Source organism: Parus major, chromosome 6 (genome assembly GCF_001522545.3).
Source record: "Parus major isolate Abel chromosome 6, Parus_major1.1, whole genome shotgun sequence".
Lineage (NCBI taxonomy): Eukaryota > Metazoa > Chordata > Aves > Passeriformes > Paridae > Parus > Parus major.
In genome coordinates, this window is record NC_031775.1 from 29,309,143 (window position 1) to 29,336,384 (window position 27,242).

General features: G+C 39.1%; 1 protein-coding gene across 1 annotated transcript in view; it reads left to right on the forward strand.

Moving 5' to 3' along the window:
- Positions 1-26,801, forward strand: part of PLPP4 (phospholipid phosphatase 4) — a 47,905-nt gene extending 21,104 nt beyond the window's left edge. The window contains exons 4-8 of the mRNA XM_015633797.3: positions 3,270-3,333; positions 4,465-4,589; positions 19,539-19,709; positions 23,828-24,016; positions 25,334-26,801. Of these exons, the coding sequence (XP_015489283.1) occupies positions 3,270-3,333; positions 4,465-4,589; positions 19,539-19,709; positions 23,828-24,016; positions 25,334-25,344 (560 nt within the window). The 3' untranslated portion in view covers positions 25,345-26,801. The remainder of the gene's footprint in view (positions 1-3,269; positions 3,334-4,464; positions 4,590-19,538; positions 19,710-23,827; positions 24,017-25,333) is intronic.
- The last annotated feature ends 441 nt before the right edge of the window (positions 26,802-27,242 follow it).

Sequence of the window (27,242 nt, forward strand, 5' to 3'; positions counted from 1 at the left end):
AGTGTGTGATAGCTCTCAGAGATTGATTCCAAGTGTAATCCAAGCCTTGAAGAAAACCTGTCTCCATTACAGCCCATTATAGTAGTTCTCAGTGCAGTTTCAAGGCACCTCACACAAACCTTTGAGTTTGTGTTTCTAGATGTACAAATTCTGGGCCCTAATTGCACAGTCTAGCCAGCAAGGGCTGGGATTTGATCAGCAAAGACAAGTCCATCTGAGATACTGTTCAGGTGCATATTTTTCAGTCACACCCAATCTATTACCTTTATTTATACTTGCAGCTATTCTAAATTAAGGCTTTGGCTGGAACGTCCTGTGCGACTCAGCTACTCGGTGGAGGAAATTGCTCCTCTCATTGTTTTCTTGATCTTCTCCTGGAATTTACTGTTATCCATTGCAAAATCCGTGCTCTTGGCTCAGTTTTTCTAATTAGAAAGCTGTTGTTTCATCTTAAACTGCCAATGGAATTAGCTGTGCACTTAATCCAGGACTGTGAGCAGTAGTGGCTGTGCTATGGGTGAGGTCTAATTACAGTTGTAGGCAGAAAATTGGAGTAGAGGACAATGGAGAGGGTAAGTTTTAAACTGTTCCAGCTAATTCAGGCTGTGCCTATCTTTGAAATCTTCCAGTGATACATCCTCAGATCCTTTTTAGATAGATATTGCCAGAGACCAATATTGCTTCAGCACTTTCACTGGTAAGGGAAAGCCTGAAGCACTAAGAACTGCAAATGTTTTTGTTGGCCTTATGTTTAAAATGTGCATAATTCTGAAATTCTGTATTACTGGCTAATTTACACTTTATTTATTGACCCTTATATAGTAAAATCAAAGAAATACTCTGCCTTGCCTTAAGTAGATAGGATATTAATGGCATTGTGTATCTGCCTTGGAAAAAGCTTCATTCCCATAGATTATTCTTTCTCCAGCTGCTCTCACACAAGTATGAAACAATCCTAGGTTTGTTTTGAATGCTGCCAGTCATTTGCTGTAAGCTCTGAAATGTCTTGCAGTGATACTTTACTGACAAGTCCATTCAGTGGAAATAACTCCTCATTCATAAAACACACAGAGTCAGTTCTGAGCCTCACTTTCTGTTGTGTAAGAAGGAAAGGAGCTCAGGCTCAGTTTCTACATCACTTTCACCTTTTTGTTCTAAAAAGAAATTATTTTTTTCCTGGTGTTTTACCTTCTGTTGTTATTCCCTCTATAACATCTAGGAGAAAAGTCACCAGCTTCCCCAGTACTCCTCTTGCTACCCTGACTAAAGAAACACCAACCTTGATGTTCTGTTTATGTGCCATAAGTGTGGAACTTCTTGTGGCTCATTTTTGTTTAAGTGCACTGAACTCTAACAGTGTCTGGTGATGTGAAGGTTTCTTAGGTGTGGTGGGCCTCTGATTAATTGAGATCTGGCACAGAAATGTTCATAAAGAATGTTCAGGGATTGCCCCAAAAGGTGGATTTCTTTGAGCATGAATCAGGGAGGAGAGAAAAGGTTAAAAAGAGATGAAAATTCTTTGCCCCTCATAAAGCCATTAATACAAAGAAGGGGATTCAGTGCACCTGGAGTAAGGAGGAGTTGATTTAGGTGCCCTTAAACCTTCCCCTGGGAGTACCTAAATCTCTTACTGACTGGATTATACGACTTTAGATGGGCAAAACGGATCTTTCCTAAAGAAAACAAAATCAAATAGAGCATTTTTTTTTAATTAGAAATTTTTTTTACCATCCTACATTCACACTGTCACTTGATGCTTGGATTGCCACTGTGAGGAATGTGCAACAGTGAAGGCACAGCTCTGTCAGGTGTACAAGGAACAATCAAGACAAAAAGACTGAATTTTACTTGCTGTCTTCAAAAGCAGATGTTTTTTAAGAAGAGGAGTGTAGTACTGTGGCATTGCTGATCATCTGCATTTGACTTTATGGAAAAGTTCCCCATGCAATTTCCATAAAAAACTGAGACAAAATGATGGAGTGCAAAAACAGAGATTGGAATTGAGTGGTCACTGTGAACAGAGGTGTTGAAAGAGGAGGAGTTTTTTTAACAGTTTGGTGTCTCTAGGATTGACTTGTTCTTTTATTTTTGCTGGCAGCTATTGTTATATTCTGAGAAAACCCTTATTTTTGCTTTGATGAAGGTCCCACATTTTTTTTTTAGCTTTAAAAAATAGATCCTATAACACATTTTTATGATCTGTAATATCCTCAGGCAAAGGTTTTATGGAGACAGGATGAGTGCTGCTGAAGTGCAGCAGCTGGGGCAGCAGCCCAAGGAGAAAATAGCTCATGTGGCTGTCATAATCAAAGTTATATTACTGTAAATGTTCTGCTGGAAATCAGACTTTTTTTTTCCAGATGGGAAATAAAATTCATTGACTCCTGGCTTGCAACAGAGAGCTACGGTGTGGACTGCAAAATTAAATCAGTTTTAATCTAAAATGTGTGCATGTGCAGGATCCAAGAGCCAGTGAAATCAAGGCAAAGATCTCCACAGGTCTGAGATGAGGTTCTTTGGAAAGTCTAGGGACTTGGCATGCAAGCAAAAATAGAAAATATGATTAAGTCTTACCTGGTATGACAGTTCCTTCTTGTTCCCCTATCTTATTAGAAAAAAATGTTAATCATGGGAGCAAACATAAGGGGAAAACACTGAAATATTTAATCAAAACATCCAAATCCTTTTGGAATAGAAATAAAGTCATCCAATTGTAGTTTTACCCAAAAGGTAATTCTTTAGGCTGAAAGTGAAGTGTTTAATTGCATCACACACACACACACACACACACACACACATACATACATATATACATACATACATACATATATATATATACACACACACACACACACACACACACACACATGTGTTTAGATATATCTATATATCTTGTGTATTGGTCTAAACAGGAATTCTGTTTGACATAACCAACATGAGAGTTTAATCTGGTAAATTACAAAACCCAAAAATTGCAAACCCGCAGTACTTAATTCTCTAATTTTTTCCCATTTGTTGACTTTTGCAAATGGCATGGTAGGAAAACTGGCTTGGAGTAGGGAAATAAGAACAAAGCAAGTCATGATTATTCTGATGCTCTGAGGTCTGTCTTTAGTCTGGCTAACAAGAAAAACAGTAGGCTGAAAAAAAAAATCATTCAGTTTTCAGTCCAGTAAAGGTTTAATTCAGTAAATCAAATGCTGTAACGCTGCAATTTATTCCTTGGTACTAAGGTACTTATTGTTCTGTTTGTTCATTCTGTTTTGTAGCTGTTTCCTTGGCTCTAGCTCTGAATGGTGTCTGCACAAATACTATTAAATTAATAGTGGGAAGGTAAGTCCTGTCATGTTATAAACGATGGGTTTAACTGCTGAGAGAAATGGAGACACTGACTGCTACAACAAATCCCCAGAAACAGAGAGCTGTTGCTCCTGTGGACCCTGTGGAGCTGTCCTTGGGCTGCTGCAGGTGTTGGACAGCTCCATAAGGTGACATCCCTGGCAGATCCAGACACGAGAGGGGTTTGAGAGGAGCTGAAATCGGTTCATTAAACAGGAGGGAAGAGTCACAGCATGTGGGAGCTCAGATTCCAGCACCCCTTGTCTGATTAAACAGGAATCAGCTGGCTCTCTGTGGAAAACCATGCCTGCATTTTGTGAATTCTGTGTCCAGGTGACATCAGACAAACCTGGGAGATAAGCAGTGAATGGATCCCCAGGTCGAACATTTCCTTAGGGCAGCATTATTTTGAATGAAGGGCTCAGAAAAATCTAGCAAACAAAACTCCCTGGAAAATATGTTTTTAGGTACTTTTTGTCTCTTTATCAATATTTTGAATAATTTCAGCTGAAAAATACACATTTGACTTAAATTCATACTCTGACAGTGTCCAGTGCTGCTTTTGTTGGGATGTTTTGCAGCATTGAGGAAATAATATTTGTGTTTGGTTTCTGATGAACTCTGTCTGCTGCAGAACTGATGATGGCCTGACAGTAATTTGATGGGTGCTTTTAAAATAATTATGAGTACACCCTCTTCTTTAGACAGGTATAAGATCATTTTTCCTGCACTCCAAGCCAAGTATTTTGCTGTCAGCTTGTCTCTGGATCTGTGATCGTTCACTTTTCTTCTCCACATGGTTTGTTAGCTCAGGATCAGTATGACACCAGTCACACCTACAGGCCCAGCTCACAGCAGGAGAAACTCAGAGGTTTTTCTCAATGCACTGAGACAGCATCAAGGCTGGTTTAGATTTTGGTGGATGTTTTTAGGATGTTCTGAGCTGGGTGTTTTGGCAAGAGCTGTGAAAATTTGGGAGTCATTCCACTTCACTCTGTTTAAAACAAATCACTCTAGGCAAGAGTAACCTGCATGTGTGTAATAAGCAGTAAATGTAATAATCACTTTGAGGTTTATTTGTTACTACAGCTTTTGTATTTTTAATATCCATGGTGTTTCTTGTAGACCGCGTCCCGATTTCTTTTACCGCTGCTTTCCAGATGGAGTAATGAACTCTGAAATGCACTGCACAGGTGATCCAGACCTGGTCTCTGAAGGCAGAAAAAGCTTTCCAAGCATCCACTCTTCCTGTAAGTTCACTTAAACACTGTGCCTCCTTTGTAAAAAAGCTGTTCTGTTTGTGGTTTGGGGTTGCTCTTTTTTCTTCTGGATTGTGAACCTGATTTTTGCTGGAGGAGTCTGAATTTCTCACTTTCAGAAAGTCAGAAATTTCCTTCTGGAAATAAAATTGTGAGCCTGTGACCCTTCCTTATCTTGGGAACCACCTGAGATGGCTCAGAGTCATAGCAGGACTGTCAGCAGAGTGAAGCATATTCAGGGCTACAGAGCACTGGTTCTGAGGGGCATCTGCTCCCCAGTGCAGGCCTTTGTCTATACAGTGAAATTTTGTTTTATTCCAGAGGAGTATGAAGGAGGACAGTACAGTCACTCTTCTTCTGGCTTTGAGGTGGTTCTCAGTCTAGGTCCCATGGTTTGATCAGATACCCCCAGTCTGTGCTGTGTCCTGACAGATGTGTAGGTGGCTTATTGAGAATTCATCTATCTGGTTTAATTAGTCTGACTAATTTAGATGTTTGTAAAGGTTCCTTGCTCTGTTTTGAGAAGATTTCTAGTTTATTTTATGTAATGTCTAATTCTTTTTCTCATCTGTAAAATAACTTGATTACTGTAGGCTTCTTTGGGGTTTTTTGGTCAACAATGTTTGTTGCTGTCAGCTGTTCTAAGAACTGACAATTGAGAACCAGTAAATCGTATCCATGGAATTTTTTGGAAGTGATAAATTCAAATTGCCTAATTGTGCACAAGTATCTAATGCAAACAAGGTGGATGATGAGATGAATGAAATTGTGAGCTGATTTTGCTCTTTCATTCTTGTTTGAGTCACAGAAATAAATAAATAAGAGAGCAGTAGATGCTTGTGGATATGTTATGAGCTTTAATTCCAAGCCAGTGGGGCAGCCACAGAAGGAATCCTGGAATTTTCCTTTCACCTGGCACTGGCTGTATAAGCACTGAGTTATGGTGCTGCAGCTCACACCAAATTTATTGGAGCAGAATGAGGTCCCAGAGTATTTAGATCAAAATTATGAGAGCAGCTTTCTCCATCACTGATATAAGATTAGTGCGTGGCTGAGTTTACTGTGCTTCCCACCACAAAGCCTTTTATTAAAATGTGATAAGAATGAAGAGATATTATATATTCAGTAATTTTTATCGCTTGGGAAGTGTTTGTTGGAGTGAGGCAATTCTGCAGCTGCTTGAACTGCTTAGCTGTTTGAAGCCTGATGTTATAATATCTAAGTCTCTGACAAGCCTTAAAAATCCATACATATTTTAGTCTCATTATGGAAAAGGAAAGCATTTAATTTGACAATCACACAATGCTAACCCTTCTTTTCTGTAGCAAAATTATTTCTATAACCAAAATTGTCAGTTTTATCAAGAGTAGTTTATAGTTGTGATCATGAATTTAGTTTCTTGCTATTGCTTCATTAGTATAAAGAGTGGAAACCAAAAAAGTGTTATGGGAAGCACACCATTATACTGATTTCCTATACCTATGAAGGAATGAGGGTGTTTGGGATATAATAATTCATGTTTGCAAATTGTGCTATAGTTTTCTTTTTTCTTAGCTCAGTTTTAGAAACTGTCCTTCCTGTCTTCTTAGAGTGTAGATATTTACAAACTTTCCTTCCATAATCTCAGTCCAAAATCTTTTCTTGCAACTTTTCTCCCTTCCTTCAGCACAAGATTGTTACAAGGTTAAGTGGAGTTCCACTCTTCAGATTTCTGTCATCCCTTCAGTGTGTGTTGTGAAATTCATGGACCAGCACCAAAAAGGGCTCCTTTTTTTGCTTCTGTTAGTGTTTGGGGAATTATTTTTTGTGCCTTCATGAGTGCAGAAATGCAAGTGGTGAGGAAGAGAGTTGACATAATCTATAGTACCTCTCTTGGTATGATGGTTACAAGTAGCTCAGAGCAATTTGGTATTTCCCACTTCACTTGAACCCATGAGGAAAATAAATCACAAGTAAAAGCTGCCAGGCAGCTCACAAAGAGGGGCTAGAAGCTTCAGTCAGGAGCCATTCTCATCTTCAAAACAGTTTTTCTTAGGGCATTTCTAGGATAGGCTGTCAGTCACAAGCTTTATTATACCAGAATCTAAAACCTCACCCATGCAAGACGAGGCCTTTAAAAAGAAAATCCGTGGTGCTGGAAATGGGGAGGTGTAAGAGTGCAAAATGCAGGGATGTGTATCAAGAGTGACAGCACTGGCACTCCCAGATGGCCTGGCCTGACCTTGCTTACTCCATAAAAATGTTGTGAACAACCTGTTAGCACTCTCAGAGCCAGCTCATGTCCTGGAGGAGAGTTCTGCTTTGGAGCACAGATGATTTTCTTGGCCTCACCCCCCTGGGCCAAGAGTGCAGGTCATGCAGAGAAGAAAAATGTGTGGAGCACAGACAGTTTCATAAAGCCAAAGAGTGACTTGCAATGTTCCACTGGATCAAAGAAATCTCTGCATCTTTTGGATTATTTGGAGCCCATTTTGCTTCTTTTTCAGTGTACTGCCAATCTTGTGGGAGGGAATGGACCTTTGGCTGTAGGGAGCCCAGACTCCTGCCTGTGTCCAGTAGCTCAGAGATGCTCCTGAGTGGCACAAATGTTGCTATTCTGACCCAAAATAATGCTGAAATATAAGTTTGTTCTGTATTCGTTATTTCCATGACTTTATAATCCATTGGCAGTTTTATGCTAATTTAAAGCTAGCACCTGTGATACCATGCAGCCTCTCTATGCCCAAAATTCATCAAAACTGATGTTTATGAATATCATAAATGCAGCAATTTAATTTTTTTCCTGCCTGTGCCCTTCCTGTGTGCCTTCTGAAGAGTTTTTCTTGCAGAGAACCTTTGTGCAGCCTGCCTTGGAGAGGCCTCATGGCATCCCCACCTCTCCAGATGTATTTTTCCTTCCTTGCAACGAGACAGAACCATCAGCATCAAGCAAATGATCAAAAATGAGCAACCAAAGGGACAGACAGACAGAATTATTGTGTTCAATGAAACAAACAGAACAAATGGTGCAGAAATCAGTACAAACCTTTTATTGGTAATGATTACCCACCACACCAGTTGATGAAACATGTGATGTATGGATAAAGAGAGATAAACTGAATGCAACACATGCAGAAGGAAAATTAAGGTGAATGAACACAGAACATTTAATTGGACAAGCCATGTGCACAACTGGGACCTGAAAAGATCACTGAATTTGCAGGCATACATTATACTAATGGGATGGATAGACAGCTTTTCATAATTGATTTCTTCCTTTTCATCTCATGTCTGATGTAATTTTGACATTTATGTCAGGCTGACAAAATCTCTCCACAAACAAAATAGGAACTTACGAGTCCTGGGGTGTTATTTATCTAAAAATCAATGTGCATGGGAAATAAAGGCTTGTAATTCCAGGTTTGTATCCAATGGAGCAATTCCAGGTAGGCCAGATATTCAGTAATTAAAAATGGAAAAGAAATCAGTAGGATTCATTTAATTAACAGTTCTTTGTTACTTGGAGTAGCTTTATGCATTGGCCAGCTCCAGGAAGATTTCACAAAGTTCCACTCTTATACAGATACAAGAGGTGAGCATTTGATTGTCTGGTATTTGTGTGGACAGGGAGGTCTGAGTTTATTTTGGTGACAGAATTTGGAATTTGTATTATTACTGTGGGGTCATGAGGGAGAATGTCAGCTTCCTAGATCCTGTGTTAGTCTTAAATTGCAATTAGCTATAATTGGTTGTAATTGCTATAATTGGGTAAATGTCTTTGTTTGGAGAATACATCTAAATTTTTTCAGGGAACATGTTCAGCCCAGAAGCCACCAGGGTTTTTTCATGCACAAGGAAGGCTGATTCTGCTTGACCACATGTCAAGAACATGTTTAATTAAGGTGACAGGAATACTGAGCATGTTTTCCATATGAGAGCTCACATTTCTGAAAGCACGTAGGGTTCATGAGTTGCAGCTTAAAATTGTTGCAATGCCCTTCTAAAGAGTTCTCAGAGGAGAGCAGAAGAATATGAGCAGTAAATTACCTGTGATGTCGTCACATCACCAGACAGGTGGCTGGAAGGAGGGGGTAGAAAAAGGGGAAAATTCTCTTTTCACTCTATCTCCTGGTAATGGCACAAATATAAATTTGTTCTACCAAATTTTATGAGTTGGGCTTTGTCCACTTCTTTTTCCAGTTGCTGTCTGAAATGAATTCTGGCTTAAAATATGAATCCAGATCATCTTTCATGGTTGGTAATACCAAGTTTTGGATACTGAGCTCTAAATCAAAGGAATAAAAACCTGATCCATTGCATTCTAACTGAACCTTTGACCCAGCTTTCACCTGTATGAATGAATACAGGCCACCAACAGCAAACTAAAGGGCTGCAAAAGTAGTATGTGCTTATGTTAAAATAGATAATAAATGAGTCTTATTGCCAAAACCAGGAGAACTTCATGTTTTTTTCTTAGATGTTTATGATCATATGCTGCTTATCAGAACAGTAAGCAGCAAATCAGCATCACAGGCTTGTTTCAAATATTGTTCAGTAAAATGAGCTATTTATCTTAAAAGAAAAAATGAAATCCTAGACAGGGAGAGGTCCCACATGCTGCTGTGATTGTAGTAATGGAGTCCTTGTACAAGCAAATATGGGTAAATAATAGTAACGCAACACAATTTATTTAAAAACACCAAAAATCCTCTGTGAATTCAATGCCAGATTCTTGACCCTGTTTACTTTCTTAGAGGAAGTGATTAATTCTTGATGATATAACTCCCTTTAGGCTCTTATTCTACTCAAAGCATTTGCAAGCAGATTGCAGTTACCAGTTTTGGCTTCAGCTTTATTTAGTGACTATTTTTAATTGTGTTATTTCTGAATTGGCCAGAACTATTGAAGCTGTGTTTTTCAGCTGAGGAATTAGATTAGAGGAAGTTTCATGGAACTGGTTTTGGTACCTTTTTACTGAAGCAAAAACAGTGGCTTGGTGAGAGGTTAATTTAACGTCCTTGGAGTTTGTACTGCTGGGTGTTGGTGGTCAGGGGGAGACTGAGCCCATCAATACCCACAAAGACATCTTGAAATGGATTTGTCTGCTGTGAAAAAAAAATGAATTATCACTTGCTAGTCTGGTTATATCAATTTATAGTTGGATTCACAGAACTTTGAGGATAAAGGTGCCTCTGGAAATTGTGCAGTTCCAGCCACAACTGAAAGCAGGGTCAGGGCGAGAAGGTTCCAGAGGACAATTTCCAGCTGAGTTTTGATTTAATGTGAAGATTCCACAACATATCTCACAGGGAGACCTGCTCCAGTGCCTGACCACTGTTTCAGTGAAAATGTTGTTATATTTAAATGCAATTTCCTGTGCTTCAGTTGGTGCCAGTTGTCTCCTCAGGTTGCTCTGGCTACCACCCAACAGAGTTGGGATGTTCTTGCCCAACTCCAGGAATTTGCATTTCCCTGTGTTGGACCTCAGGAGATTCCTGCTGGCTATTGATCCCTGAGAGAAAGGTCCCATCAATTGACTGGAAGCCAAACTCTCTAAAAATCATTTCTTTTAGCACAGTGGCTGCAGAGAATTGAACTTATAATTTCACATTGGATTGGATGGCATTATAGGAATAAAATCAATTCAAAATTAACATATCTTGTATAAAATTGCTGTATCAGCAGCAAAATAAATAAAACACTCATGTGATTTTTATTTTTCTAGCTGCAATTTAGTTACTTAAATTAGTTTGAAAAGTTGACTTTTGGCTCAGTTGTGTAATTGATTTTTTTTTTAAAATAAAAATATTTATTGAGTCCAGAGATTCCTTTTTGCAGAAAAAATAGAGTTTTTTAAAGAAATTATTTTGTTGTAGCATCTCAGTTTTATATTTGCAGAATGAATGTTAACATAGAACTGTGTGAGAGCTTTCATTTCTTGTGTGGGTGTTTTTGTTTTTCTTCTTTTATTATATTGCTGAAAGAGGTTTGTAGACAGTACTGTTGAATATCGCTGAAGAAATCAGAGAATTCAATCAAATATCTGAAATGAAGAATGCAATCAGAGGCTGTGGGGACAATAACAGTGACTCGTGTTGTCATATGTTTTTTAATTATCTCCTTGATGAATGAAGGTGTCTTGATATGTTTGAGAAAGTAATGGCCCTTTAGAAGTGAAGAAGATTATTTTCTTTGCCTTTCAAGCTATAGTTTACACTTACAGACAAAATGGAAATATGTAAAAAGGTGAAGTTAAAAAAGTGAGCTGCAAGTGTCAGTAAATCTCTGATCTCAGCTCCAATAAACCAGATTTCCCAGCAGCTGCTGCTGTTTCTTGGTTATTATATCTGTTCAGTTTGCTTTCACCTGTGCAGGGAAGGAGCTTAATTACTTCTCAGTCTAATTCTTCCTTTCTTTTTTGCCTAACTTTAGCTTTTAAGGCAAAATTTGTAAGCTAAGGTTAAGGCAAATGCTTGGTTTCACAGACTGCAGAAGACTTTGTTGCTGTAGATTTCAGTATCTAAAGTAAAGACCATTGTTCTTCTGCCTGACCTTTTCAGTTAAAAGGACTCTGAGTCACACCAGAGATGTAAAGATCAATTTCCATCTGTGAACTGTAGTGACAGCTCTTCTCTGGGGTGAAATGGGTCAGAAAGCACGAGTTTGGTTTGGAAATGCAAGGCTGTGAATTCAGGGGAGGCTGGCACATCACTTCCTGACCATCTTTAAGGAAGAAGTCTCACTTCAGTACTGCCAAACATTGAGATTCCTTGAAACTGCCATTGCAGCACGTGGTGGGGTCTTCCAGCCCATGGTGAGAATAAATCAGAGCATGCAGGAGGCTTTTCTACATTTATTAGAGCTACTTGGAAGCAAACCCAAATATTCTGTGTCCGTGAGGACTTGACAACTCCCTACAGAGCGCTCACCTTTATAAGTTGGGGTGGGTCTTTTCCACCCCAAAAGAATTAGTTGTGATCAGTCTCCAAATCCTCCTTGCACACTAAAATCCCATTTGAGCAGCAAAAGGGATAGACCTGACTCACATAAGCTCATGTTCTTCTAATGCAAATAACTCTGAGTCAATCCAGAATTATTTCATTAAAATCAGGAGTACCAACTACAATTCTGCTATAAGCAAAAGAAAAATAACTCAATAAAACCCTTCAAATTGAATGATAAACTTAAAATGCCAGGCAGCTTCCTTTAGAGGTGGCTGACTGATTTATCAGACGGCAGGAATCTCAGTCATAACATTTTCTGAAAACATTAATTTAGGTCTCTTGAAAGCAAGGGGATATTAAAAGGCTCTTGAGATAAAAGCTATGAGATAAATGCAGGAAATCAAGTATACTATTTATGCCAGAATGAAAAAAAAGCACCTGCAAAAGCCTCGTTTGGATTTTGCTAATGCTGTCAGTTGTACATAAAAAACATGAGCTATTGCAGGTAATTTTTTCCCCCTCCTCCTTCTGCAGAAGACTGAGCAAATAATGACATCAGTGTTTTCTCAAACAAAACCCCCATGACAAATATTTATGCAAAATGTTTTTAAAACTAATACTGCTTTGTTGAAAACGACAGATTTGTCTGGTGATTTTCTTTTGAGACTTTCAGTTTTCCTTTGTTTCAACATGAACTTAGCGGGTTTAGAAATCTCAGTCTGGTTCATACATTTTATATAAGCAACTAGGAACTTTGGAGAATGACTATGTTGAGGGTTTCTAATCATGTTGGGAGCCAGTGCAAGTTGGATCTGTAGATGAAATAGCATGGAAAGTATTTAAAATAAAAATCACTCACAGGGGAGGTGGGGGAAGGAAGAAATCTCTGGATGATTTTACTGAGGGAATTAATCAGAAACTAGAAATCAGAATGATTGACCCAATGTTTATGCTATCATAGCATTTCCACAGACACTTGGGACTAAACAAGATTTAGCATGACTGCTGAGTCGTATTAACTCTCCTTAAAAAATATTTAAATATCACTAAATATTTAAAACATCACTTGCCAGCCATGCACGAAGTTCTCCACCATATGACATTTTACTCTTCATTTTATTAGCCTGTCTTTGCTGATCCCTTCACCCTGGGATCCAGTGGCAGGACACATAGCAATGATTCAAAGCTGTGCCAGGGGAGGTTCACACTTGATATTAGAACAAAGTTTTTGCCAAAGGGGTGGGCAAACACTGGAAGAGGCTTCCCAGAGAGCTGGGCAGTGCTCCCCAAGCCTGTCATTGTTCAAGAGGCATTTGGACACTGCTCTCAATAATTTGCTTTAGCTTTTGGTCAGCCCTGCAGTGGTCAGGCAGTAGGAACAGATGATAATTGTTGGTCCCTTCCAAATGAAATATTCTGTTCTTTTTTGTTCTGTTCTCTATGTTCCCTTCTCTGTCTGCCTTCATTACTGGCTTGAAATCATTAAGTTTGTGTGGATGAACACAGGAAGATCCTGTCTAAACAAATTGAACTACTAGTTGATGTAAATACCAAAAAAGTCAGTAGACAATGTTTAAAAGCTATTTATACTGTCAAACAATAGGATATGATATCACTTTCTGGTATTGTTTAGTATGGCAAGGTGGCTGGAATCTCAATGAAAAATATCATTTATGCAGAATGCCTCTTGCAGCAGGGCAGGTGATGGGTAGGAGTTAAATATGAGGAGCAGGAGAGTAACTTGGATGTGAATATCCACAGATCTGGCCTTGATTCTCTGTGCTGCTCCCTGGTATTCCTTGGAAATGTGAATTTACCTCTGACAGTTGTAGTCCTGATAACTGGTTCACAGACCAGTGCTGTATTTATTTGGACATGTTCCATTCCCCCCAGCTGAACTCTGTTTATCTGGGCTGAAAACATTCTCAGGATTACTCCTGAATTAGGTTTCTGTCCAGTCCCCACCTCAGCTTTGGGAGGAGAGAAATCTCCTGGGTTTTTTTGCTTCTCTGAACCTGTTATAAATTCTGTGACAGCAGCCTGGGTGTGAATTATCTCCTTAGCCAGGTAAAGACTCTACAACAACTCTCAGAACATCCCAGCACCTTTTCTGGGCTGGCTGGTTGTTAATATTTTATTGTCTCTATCCCTTCACAATTGACTGCTCCACTCAGTGGTTGTCACTGTATAGAGCATTACTGTTAAATTATCCCCAAGGAGTTGCCTTCTCTGATGATATTAAAGCTGATTATATAATTTATGCTCACACTAGACTTGCCTGATGAAGCACTAATTAAGTGAATGTAGCATTTGTGGTGTTTCTTGCTGGGCCACTACAAAGAAAAAAGGTCCCTGGGAAATATGATGTCATCAGAAGGAAAGGACAGGTAGCTCCTCCTCCCCTTTTCACTAAATAATTAAAATTAGTTTTAAGAATGAAAATGTTCTTACATGTTAAAAGATATGCATTAGTTTGAAAAATGAAAGTGATTTATGTGCTTCAGAGTGAAGAAATTATTGAATTTCAATAGAAATGTTTGCTATCCTGTGATAATTTTTATAAAATATTACCTCAGTACTTGTAATTATAGTTGGGTATCTAAATTTGAACTGTTAATTATCTTTAGCTAGCAATTTCATGGGGGATAATCATATTTCCTTCACTTGAAAATGAACATTTTAAGTAGCAAATGAGCTACAAGCCGCAGGTTTTTGGCAGTAGTGGCTGCTACTCCCCTATTTCCAAGATAAATCTCTTAATTAACAGCTGTATGGCACTGTCTCACTGAAATATTTCAGCCTTTTATAAAAGAATCCAGGGAAATATGAAACGGATTTCTTAGATACACAAGGCAAAAAAAAAGTCCTGTGGGGTTTATTGGCTTCTTAATTCAAACTCTGAGCATACTCAGGAATGGTTATGTTGAATGCTTCTACCTCTCCTCTGACATGATTACCTGTGAGAACTCAACAGCAAGGGCTCTTGGAATTCATGAGGGGCTTGTGAAATTAACTCTGTAATGTTTGGTTTTCCAGCCTTAATAAATCAACTCTTTTGAGCCCGTTTGAGGTTCAGATGATGTGTATACCTCAAAAATATTTTCCTTTTTTCCTGAATTAAAAAAGAGAAATAAAAAAGGTGGGTTTTTAATACAGGAACCCTGGTGGTGTAAGGCAGTGGCTCCTCACTGGGATTTATCCTACCTGGCCAACATGTTCTGTGAATTTGTTTTACACAAAGGATGTAGGGTCAGAGTGGGGTTTGGGTTGGAAGGAACCTTAAAGATCATCCAGTTCCACTCCCTGCCATGGACAGGGACACCTCCCACTAAACCAGATTGTCCTAGAGCCTTCTCTTCTCCATGCTGAACAACTCAGTTATTTAGCACTTTTAAGAATTATATTTTCTTTTCTTTGTTTAAAGGTATTAATCCCAAATCTACTGTGTACTCCAGAACAGAAACCAACTCTAGTTTTGCTCTCTTCAGACAGCAAACTTCATTCTAGACTGAATTGAGAATGAAGATGCCCAATTGTCCAGTCCCTGATTTTCTCAAGAGTTATTTAAAAGTCTCTCTCAAGAGTTTTTGGCAAGTTAGGAGCCCACTGCATTCAGTGAATATACAAATACTGTTGTGCAGCCACTTTCTCCGTGGTTCACTTGGAAAGAGGGGGTGAAAAAGGCCCAAAGTCCTTTCCTTCCCCCTGTCCAAACTCTGCTTCTCCACATAAAACCTCAATGAAAATTCCTCTGGCAGATGGTGCACAGATCAGGCTTCATTGCTTTGCATTTTGCAATGCTGCAGGAGCAAATAACACTTTCCTATTCCTGCTGTGTGTCACACCACGGAAAGAGAAGCAGTCATTTTCTGTATAACCCATCCTGCTCAGGCTGGCCATAGTCCTGGGGTTTCCCTAGCTCCTTTTTGAAGTATTTAGGGGGATTATCTGCAGTACTAAAACTGATATATTCCAGTAAACTCTCTGACAGTGCTGGCCATGAGTTTGACAGAAGCATTCTGATCCTCCACTGTGAAGTTTCTATCCATGGAGATGCTCCTCAGCATTCCTCTAACTCTATTTTACATGCTAATCTGTATGCTTGGGCCAATTTCCTTCAAACAAGTTTTAAATTACATGCACATCCCTGAATGAGTGATGCAAATAGTTGGCATCGTGAATGGAATGCCAAGAGGTTGGGCAGGGTGTGATCCTTATCCAGGATGGTGTCATTACAGCAAAGCAGGAAAGCAAGAAGGAAACCCTGATCCATTGGTTGGAACTTGGTATCTCCCAGTGTTATCCTGGAAAAGAAAAAAAATTGCCTTGGTAGGGATTATTTGTTGTTAAATATCTCATAAATGCCCACATGGCCATAATTTGGATTAGGGATGAAGAGGCAGTGAGGTTTGTGTCTAGATACTGTGCTTAATAAGAGAAAATATTGAAAGTAATTCCAGGCTCTGAGCTGGTTTGATCTTCTCTTTACTATGCTCTCAGAGAAGGGGGATTTTTTCAAGGTTTCTACCCACAGAAATGGAAAAGTAGGCTGTGGACCAGGTTTGCTTTTAGGCCTTTTTGTAAACAGCATCATTAACTGAACAAATTAAAACTTAGCTCTCATTTTTTGCTGGCAATGAGATGCATCCTGAGGCCACCTGAGGAGTTTCAGGTGAGATGAGGTGTCTGGAAAGGTACATAAAAAACATGTCACCAAAAAAACCCAAAGTTCATAAGAATTCACTGTGACAGTGGTGCAAAAACAATCTAATGACTAATGCTCTTGTGCTTTTCAGATAATAGAAGTCTATTTTTGTTCTACCATGTCTCTGTCTCCAACATCTCATTTTTATTTCCCAGGTCCCTGCATATATTTGTATTTTGTGATGTGCTTTTCATGTTGCTTCTGCTGAACTGTCTTTCTCTGTGAAAAGAAATTAATAAAGCTAAGCCAAAGGGAAGGTGTTTAACTGTCCCACTTGGAAAAAAAAAAAACTAAAAAATATTTTGTGATAATAAGCTCATAACATTCTTTGGGAATTGTACTTCTATAAAATGCTCTTTGAATTGAATTTCAACATTAAAATTTATGCACTCATTTGGTATCATACTTTTTCCTTCAAGAAAGATAAACATTTCAGTCTTTGAAGAGTGTGAAACTGAGAACATTCAGCAGTAGCCCTAGCTGCTGGAATTCCTCAGTAGGCTGCTAAGCAATTCCAGTGATGAACAGTCTGGGTTTGCATTTGGGAAATGTACAGTAATCACTGCAAAAATATGGCATTGCAGCCAAGGAGATGGATCATTTTACCTGATCCTTACAAAGGCCAGCTGGATGGCTGTTTTGGAATTTGATGTCACTTAAGCAAGCTGAGGTGTTTTCTTTAGTTCAAAAACTGCTTAATGTGAAAAAAGTCATTTATTGTGTACTTAGCAAAGCATCCACTAAAACTTGAGAGGCTGAAGATCCTCCTGGGGTAGTTTAAATTTCAGAAAAACACTCACAAAAGCAATTACATTTTTAAATGAATAATTTATTTGGGGTGCTTTAGATCAGATTCTTGTTTACAGTTTCTCACCTTATGCATTTCAGCTTGGTAATTGGTTTGGTCTGTACAGACAGGTTTTTCAACTCGCCTAAATCCCCTGTCTGGAGGGAATCAGGTGTCAGGATGGGATCTGTGCTGTCTCCAGATGCTGGCATTCTCCTTGTTCCTTCTGAATTCATTTTTTTAAAAAGAACAATTGAGTCTAACGTATTTTTATTTATTCAAATAATGATAAAGCATTTTAATAAGCCATGACAGAACCTGTGGCTTGTCTCATGAGAGTTTTTCCTGAGTTCAGTAACTTGTGCCTTCAGGACTTTGATTTGAGTTAGCTACACCAATTGTTAAAAATATCTAATTTCCTCATTCCTTTCTCATCTTACAACATTTAAAATCAGTTAAATATTTGTGTCTGGAATTTGTATCAATATGTTTCTTGTGTTGACATTGTTTTAAACTAAATCAGACTGATTTTCTTCTATTCATTTACATCAGTGTCTCCAAAAAGGGCTGGTTGGTATTTTATATTGCTTTTCCCTTCCTTATATAAAGAGAGTTTGATTTATTTCCTGAAAGAAGGCAACTTTGAAGTGTTTTTGTATTGCTTTGCTGAATCCTTGGGATCTGTCTTCTTTATAATTTTTATTAGGACAGTAGGCAGGGTGTGACCCTTCAGGGCATGTGTGTATTTGCATTTCCTTCATGATGTATTGACTCCAGCTGGTGAAGGAAAAAGTGCTCAAATATATTCTACTGATGGACCAATTCTTCAGTGTAAATGTCACCTTTAGGCCCAGGATTCTTGAAGAGTGAATTGTTTTTCTTAATGTTCTTGACTGACATCTTCAAAATAGAGCCATCAAGCAAAGTTGCCCACATGGAGTGCACAGCAATTGAATTGTCTTGAATTCTGTTGTTATTTTTATAATGGATATCTCACATCCCAGAGCACTTTGCTGTTAATTCCGTGGTTTTGGCTGCTGATTCTGCATGCCCTGGGACTGTTGGGTCAAGCAGCTCTTTCTGGATTTGCACACTCCAGGATCTGAAGTTCTGCAGTGTAAGGCTTCTCTGCACAATGCTAGTTCTACAGCCACAATGTTAGTATTATATATTATTAGAGTATTATATATTTCTTTTCCCTCTTATGTCAGGTGTGGGTTCCCCTAGAGGAGTGTTTGTCACTCTCTTCTTTTTGCCTTTTATTTAGAGGAACACATCAACCACCTAAGGCAAGATCTGCCTTTGTGTTTATTACAAATATAGATCCTGCTGAATTCCATGTTTTTCCATGAGCACCTCCTTCTGGAAATGTGGCAGACCTTGGAAAGAACCCCACAAATCTGGGGGGAATAGTCTTTTTAAAATATCACCAGCTGCTCTCTAAAGCCCTTTTAGCTAAAACTGCTGCTGCTGTGCACCACACTGACAATTGCTGGTAAAATTGCCTGTTAAATGGTAGTAACCCTAAATATGAGTCTGTGTGAACTGAACACCTCCTTTATAGTTTGGGCAATATTCCTTTAAGCCCTCTAAATTGCTGGGTATTGTAGATTGCCAGAAAATGAAACCACAAAGCAATTGATTCTTCTGCCTGGAAATGCTGCCTTCAGATTTCAGTTCACCTAAAAAATAACCTGAGGTGAAAAATCAAAATTTGAAGACTAATGTATTTTTGGAGTGTGAAAGTTTTTTTTCTCAGGGAGTTCATTTGATTTGCATATCCAAGACAGATTTAATTTTGATCACTCCCATTTACTCATCTGGAAGATGAAATGATACAAACAAGTCCTTTTCTTGTCCAGTGTCTGGAAGGTGTAAGAGCTGCAACAGGAAAGAAGTTCAGTGCAGAAACTTGGAGATGAGTTCTCTCATCACTGCCACTTGTGCATGTTCTATAGAAACTGGGTAATGGAACCTAAAAATCTCATTTAAATGTAATTCAATTACAGTGAAAACTGTCTGAATCTTTTTCTGCTTTGAACCTTAACGTTTTAGAATAGGTCTAAAATCAGGAAAGATGTGCTGAAGGTTGGAGCGTGAAAAAGCTTTTGTGACTCAAGTTAAAAATTTGCTTAAATGTTTAATTTAGTGCCTGATGTCTCCCCCAGAGGAAAAAGGTAAATTGCTGAAGGAAGAAAAAAATTAAATTTCTATGGAATAGGTGAATGTCTAGAGGCAACACAGTGTTTGCAGACATGTCAGATTATGTGAAAACTGAGTATATATATTAGAAAAAATCAAATTGCTTCTGAGTCTTCCCTTGCCTGGTTGCATTGCTCCACTACTGTGAAGAATACTTGTATGTCATGGTTCTTGTGGGAGAATGTCTTTTCTCGTTCACTTCGCCAAAAATGTGATTTTTTAAAAGTTTGCAAGATCATGACTGCTTTAATTAAAAAAACCCAACCAACCAACCAACCAATGCTAATTACAATTTACTCTAGTGATGTGTTTTGCTTTCTCAGTTGCATTTTCAGGCCTTGGCTTCACCACTTTTTACCTGGCTGGAAAGCTGCACTGCTTCACGGAGAGCGGCCGAGGGAAGAGCTGGAGGCTCTGTGCAGCAATTCTGCCCCTCTACTGTGCCATGATGATCGCCCTGTCACGGATGTGTGACTACAAACATCACTGGCAAGGTGAGATATGGACATATCCTGTTTTCCTACTCTTTTTTTCTTAATTAGCCATGTGTTTCTTTGATTATTCTTTTTTTCACTGCATCACGTGTGTTAAAACACATCGGTGCGCTGTAGATTTTCCTTGCTCCTGGATTGACGCTGGGGTTTCCTAGCAAGGTTTAATTAGCTAGCACTGACCTTCAGAGCTTCAGGGCTCTGCCACAGCATCCTCTCCTCCCTCCCAGCAGGGAATTTTGGAGTGCAGTGCCCATCAGATCAGCTGCATCTGTCACTGTTGTCTCAGAGTCCTTCGAAGTTCAGGTGTGAGACATAACTGATGCAGAAGGCTGTGCTGTTCATCAATTACACATCATGTGTGACAACTCAGAAAACCCTGCCATCAGTTATTTATTTTACCATTTCTTGACCCTCTCTATAGCCACCTTTGTAGCTTCCTTGCTTTACTCATGTCTTCTGCTAAGTAAACCACCCTGTAATTACTTTTTTTCCTATTTGTTCCTATATTCCTGTAAGAAATACCATGCATGGTATTTCTAATGCTGTTATGTAGGTCATCCTGGCTTTCTGTGGTATTGCTAGCACTGTACTGCTGGCCTTGCAAATTGAACTCCCCTCAAGGTCCTGAGTGCTCCTTTCAATTACCTGAAATTTCAGTTTCATACTGGTTACATGCTGTTTCCCATTTTCCAGCCCTGTGGTGGGTTGATCCTGGCTGGACACCAGGTTTGTCACTCTCCTCCTCAGCTGGAAGGCTGAGAGAAAATGGAGTGAAAGGTTCATGAGTGGAGATAAGCTGAGGGAGAGATCACTCAGCAGTTGCTGTCACGGTGCCTGGAGCAGCTCCTGCCTCTCCTTCCTCACTGACCTGGGTCAGCAGGGCTGTTTCTCTCACATGTTCTCACTCCTCTCTCCAGATGCCATTGAAGTTGTCCAGATTTTGTATCCAGTTTTTTAAATCTGTTATCCCAGAGGTGCTCCCACATCCCTGCTGTGCCCAGCCTTGGCCAGTGACCATCCTGGAGCTGGCTGGTGTTGGCTCTGTTGCACATGGAGAAGCTTCTGGCAGATTCTGTCAGAAGCCACCCCTGCAGCTCCCTCTGCTACCAAAAGCTGACCCCAAATCCCAATACAAAGACACAGCATTCTGTTGGTTCCTTCACATCACTTGAATGAATTGCTGCATTGCTCTGTCCCCCTGAGCACCTTCTCACCCAGCAGCCAGAACCAGTCTCAGCCAGGCTGTCCCTCATCCTGCTGTGCTGCTGCTGTTCTTCTGCAGCTGCTTAATCACCAGCATTAGCCTTGGCATGTTCTCTGAGGAGCCTCCTGCTTTCCAGAAGAGCCTTGTCTCGTTTCAGGACTCACTGCTCTCCTTTTCTCAGTGACACTGGGGCTGGAGAGAGCCTCCAGCATGGAGCTGCACACAAAACATGCCACGCTTGAGCTGGCTGCTGAAGAGAAAAGGAGGAGTGTGAGGAAATGAGGAGAGCACAGGTTTACACCCCAGTTTGGAACACGTGTTTGCAGTGTGTACTGTCTCTTGCCAGAATTATTTATGGACAGAAAGGTGTGCTGTGAGGCAGGGGATGATGGTGTGCTTTGTACGAGGTGGAGGAAAACTGCACCCAAGGGCTCAGGACTTGGTTCATCACAGCTGCTCCCGTTCTGCCTTTGAATTTTAAGGAGATGGAGCTGCAAACTCATCTCTTGCCAAGAACAGTGCAGACATTATCCTGCAGGTGACCCCTGCTTTCCCCTGAAAGAGCTGTGCTCCCCAGGGAGGGGCTTGTTCACTCTGGGCACAGCACAGAACCTCAGGCCTTGGCTTTTATGCTCAGCAGAGTTGGCTAATTGTGGTAAATTATTTATGGTGGCTTTGTGATGGAGCCTTAACTGTGCTGTGGAAATGAAAAAGGACCATTAGTTCTGAATCCATGACTTAGCACAGTGCAGGTGAGAGATGGAGTGTATTAAAAATCTGTATTAAAAATCCATTGAGTGCTCTTACAACATTAATATTATGAGAACTTTATGAGCTCCCTTCAATTTGGCTGGAGAGAGTGATACTGAAGGCCTTAGTATTGGTATTAATGAATATTAGGGTATTTCACTGTGAATCCTGAATTCCTTAATATATCTATTCCCAATATATAAGCACCTCTATAGTCTTATAATTCTGAAAATGTTAATTTACTCATGGAATAAGGGAGTACTGTATATGGAAAAAAGTTAAAAACTGGGAATGAAAGAATATTATTTTTCCTTTATGGACAAAAGGAAAAAAATAAAAAGAGGAAAGTTATTCCTACCATGAAATCAAACAAAAGACAGAATAGTTTGTTTCAAAAACAGGAGCTGCCTGTGTTTTTGCTTATTACCCCCCATTAAGCAAGGTCAGCAAGATAGAAACCTTTGGCATAAATCATGTAGTGAATTTGTATTACTGTGGTGCCCAAGCTGAGGCCCAGAGTTGAATAATTTGTGTAAAGGGTTTGAAAGAAATTATCTGGGCAAGTTTTCAGCAAGCCTTAAAATCTCAGGGAACTTAAAGAGGACTGGAAAAATATCTGGTGTTTCTCTATGATTAATAATAGTAATCATAGTCTTGACCTGATTGTTAAGCAAAATAAAAAATCAGCTGGACCACTATTCAGTCAAAGCAGGATAATCTGATAATTGCACCCAACACAGGTTTATAGAAAATTAATCTTGTCACAATAACTGAGTTTTTTACAAGCTGATTGATGCTGTGCAGTGGAAATTCTTGCTCTCAGTACCTTTAATGCCATTATAGTTTGGTAGGGACAGGCTGATGAAATCAGCTTCCAGTGTGGGTAGGATAAGTTACTGACTGCATACAATCACCTTTTAAATTCTTGTTTGAGCCCCTGTTACATTAATTTATGAAAGATTCAATATGTCCTTTTGTGGAGGAAGAGAACACAGGATTAGAAGGCATCTCCTGGGTCATTCCATGCAGTCCTGTTCCTCAAATGTGACTTACAGTCAAATTTCTTAAATTTATTCATCTCAGTATTAAATTTTTCAGGTTTTCTTGCCCTAGCCATTCCTGATAAAAGGCATCTCACTCCTCTGGTGATTATAAACTATCTATTATGCATTAAAAATTGAACTACATGGTCTTTCTTCTAATAAAAATCACACTGACAAACCAGGGTATTTAATCTCTATTTAAAGACTTTAGACAAAAATAATTTGTATTGATTTACCCTTTTTTGCCAGTAAATCCAATGATTCACCACTTTTATTACACTTTGGGTTTTTTGAAATTGAAATAATGGAAACACAGGTAGATACAGATGATGTGGTGCTGAATCAGACTTGTTAAAATAAAATGCATTTTTAATTTATTAAAATATTTTAATACCAGTGCTTTTTTCCTCACTTCATTATTCTGCATGTTAAATCTGAGGCTTTCACAGAGGGTGTATTTTCAGTGAAATTTTTCTCTTGTTGATTAGAAATGAAACACAAGATGGGGTGAATATTTTAGAGGCAGAACCAGAAAGAAAAGGAGTCCTCCATAGAAAATTTTAAATTGCCTGAGTGTGAGAGCTGCAAATATATCATCCAATAGCCTTATTTTACTTTATTTTCTGATAGGAGTTTGAGATAGTAAAAAACATCAAAGAAAGATATTCAAAAGGTATTAAATCACTTAACAGGCATGCTTAGCCTTTGACTCTTCAGATGCTTCTGGTAAGAATTCATCCAGCTTTAAATTGTGTGCTTTTGGAAGTGGGAGAAGATCCATGGGTTGCCTACCCACAAATGATCAGAAATGATCAGAATCTGGAACATCAGCAGTGTTTGATACCCCATGGAGGCTGTTTTATTCCCAGTGTTCATCTCCCAAAACAGCCAACCCTCTGCAATTCTGGGTGCTCAGAATATTGCACAAGTCCCCAGGGACTGATTTCATGTGTCTGGTATGATTGTGGTATTTGGTTCCAAATTCTTTAGGAAAACTCAAAACTCACAGTTTTTGTGTTAAGCACTTTCAAGTCAACCAAATGTCTTTTATTTGCAATTGTCACTCCTGGTTGCTCTTTCCCTGGTAACGTGCTTCTGGTTTTGTTGCTTTTTTTCTCCAGATGCTTTCGTTGGAGGGATCATTGGCCTCATTTTTGCTTACATTTGCTACAGACAGCACTACCCTCCTTTGGGTAATACAGCCTGTCACAAATCTTACGTCAGCCTGCTGGATCAGAACTCAGTGAAGAAAGAAGAGAGAGCTACAGCAGACAATGCCACTGGGCTGCCTCTGGAGGGAATAACTGAAGGTCCCGTATGACTTTGAGAAATGTGCAGAATGAACTTTTAGCCTTCTCACATTTCCTCCAAACTGGTCTCTTAACAGTGGTTCTTACTGTACATTTTTTCTTTTGTTTCTTTCCTTTTTTATAAAGGGAATTTAAATATTTTATTTTTAATGCCATAACATCATACTTTTAAAGTTAAATTTTCAGTTCATACTGACTTGCTGAATTATAGTCTACTGCAAACAGGTAGAGCTACTCAAGGGAAGGGGAAAAGAACATTATTAAAAACAATCTCATGTGGAGAATGGTTAAAAGAGTAATTCTGAGATGTGGCTGAGCATATACTAGATCTGGAAAGAGATTTTTCTGAAGTACTGAGTATCTTCTGCAAAGTTCTGGTCATCCTCAGCACTCATTGATTTTGATGAGTGGTGAGTACACAAAGCACTTTTCATCAGGTGCTCAACATCTGTAATTTGATATTTTAGGGGCATCATCCTTATGTTTATCTTGCTGCCTTCTGATGTTAACAAAATCCTCCACATGCTGGTGGGACTTTGTATTAATTGTCAAGTTTTGCCAAGGTCATTCTGAGCTACTAATGACTGAGAAGGTGAAAGGAGTGGATGGTGAAGTGCTTGTAAGAGCCAAGCCTTGTGCATTAGTAGTTCCACAGGATGATTCTCAAGTTCAAGAAATTCCATGCTGTTAAAATTACCAAGAACAACACACAGGATGGATTAGAACTTGGTATTGCATCATCAGCAATTTTTGAGAACTCTTGGAGTATTTACCATCAAAGCAAATCAAAAGGAAAGAACACCCTTTGCATTTAACAAGCTGAAGTCTTTCAAACAGACTTTTAAAACCCCCTAAAACTGGGAGGATAAAGAAACACAGAGTTTTCTGTGGATCTCGGTGTGCCATGTTCATTCTTGTGTGGTGACTCACTGCAGCATTGGTGATCTAAGGAAATGCAAAGATTCTAATTTGTGACTTTGAGCGCACAACCACGAGTGCTTGTGGTGGTTTCCAGCACTGTAAAATACCCAGAGGAAGGCTGGAGACGCTTTTCCACTAATCCCATCCCACATTTTCAGCTCACCATGCTCTTTGGGCATGGTGCTTGCCAAGGTTGGCTTGGGACCTGAATTGGAGCTCACCTGAATCAAACTGCTGTTGGTATGGAGAAGGTTGACAAGTGTGTGACCTAAGTTAATTTATTATCTGTAGGATTCTGTTAGTTGGGTATGCACTATGCAGTATACATCACATTCCTGTGAGATGATGTACCTTTGGATGGCAGAATGTCAGATTCCAGGTTTTTTTTCTCCTTAGGTATCCTGTGAAAAATGCAGGCAAAATATTCCAGACCACACCCTGGCAGTTGAACATTTCTTGGAGCAATCAAGACAATGTTGATCAACGACCACAATTACGGTGCTTCAGACTGGAGGAGACTGCTGCCATTATTATTGTAATTATAATTTCTGTGTTCCTGTTGGAATATGCATTGGCCTTGTAGACATTTTGTGATTCAAACAGCTCAATGTCTTTATGTAAGGCTCGTCATATACTTTCCTCAAAGCTAAGCTTTGTAGTTTGTTTTTTTTTTGGAGAAGAGCTGCTTCCTGATTGGCAACACTTGAATTTTTATAAAAAGCAAGTAAATTAGGGTCCCATTAAAAATAAACCTAATAACTGTGTACAAGAGCAACCTTGCTGTGTATAAACTTCTATGATATTTGGAAATGACTATAAATAGGAAGTGACACTAAGGAACAAAATGTAACAGGAGTGAACACGGGAGGTTCTGTAGAAACCAGGCTTTGCAAAGCTGCTACAGCTTAACTGTGTCAGAGGGAGGATGTTTCACTTACAGAATTCTGAGCTCTACAGCAGAAACACTCAAACTTACCTGTGGTTTTCCTGGTGAATATACAGTAATTCACAATACCAGCATCAGCAAAGCAAAATTATTTGGCATTTGCACTGGATTTGACAGAACATTCCTCTGGTGTGGTTGAGATCTTATTCTAGAAACCCACAGAGTTCAATGGAGGTTTAATATTCCTACAAAGTTTTTAAACCATCCTACAGAATTCTGGAACAAATATAGTTTTCTATTAGTTCATGTGGGAGGATTAGTGAGAGCCCCAGAGTCAGGGTAAGGCTTAGCCATTAGCTCTTTCTTTCAGCAGGAACCCTAGTCTTCCAGGTTATATGCAAATGTTAAAAAAAAATAAATAAAAAAATATCTTCAATCAAAATTAGAAGTTTAATACTGATGCATAGAGCATTTTGCATGTTTTTATATAGATCTGGCTTATTCTCAAAATGGAGTGGGGCTTTCTAACTGTGCTGTACACATTCTCAGCATTTTAATGGCTTTTGATACAAATGAGCTGTCTTTGGGATGAGGAAAAGCTCAGACAGCCCTCAAGTGAGTAGTGGCTGTTTAAAGATTGGAACATGAAGTGTAATACAGCATAAAAACTGAAATTGGGAGAGTAATTGGTGACCTCGGAAAAGCAGGAAAGAACAACACATTTTAATGGGAATAATTAAATGGAGAGTCATAAAGCAGACAACGTAAAAGGTTTGATTAAAATGTAATTAAAATTATGAAAGGCTTAATGGAATGAAACTCGTGGAGGGATCTGTAGGTGCCACAATCACCAGTGCAAAGTCAGCATAGGGAAGGCATTTTTGTGGATCAATGTATTTTAATCTCATGCTTTCTCAATGTGAAGGAAATGTAATGTTGTAATGCACCAATAAAACAACACATGAATGTGGGTTTGTACATCTGAGTGTTATCATTTTTTTGAGATGAAAATAATTTAGTACGTTATTTTCGTTAATAAACCATGTAGAGCATCACACACACAAAAAAAGCCCTAAAGAAACACTGTTACTCATAAACATTCATTACTGGTGCTATTAAAATGGAGCAGCCTCCCTCCTTTAACCAAAATAATGTTCTTCACCTTTCCTCCAGGCAGAGGTCCAGTATAAGTCTGCAAGGCTGTAATTCTGTAATTGTTACCCAGCTAAACAGAGCAGGTCCCTTTCCCTGGTCCCATTCCATAGCTCAAATAACAGTGTAAGTGCCATATTTAATAACAATTGTGTTTGGACTAGAACAGGAGAGCAATATCAAATCAAACACAGCAGGGATATCCTGAAACTATGAGACTGGGAACCAGTAAAATGTAAAATGTCCCCACAGTAAATGCAAATCTCA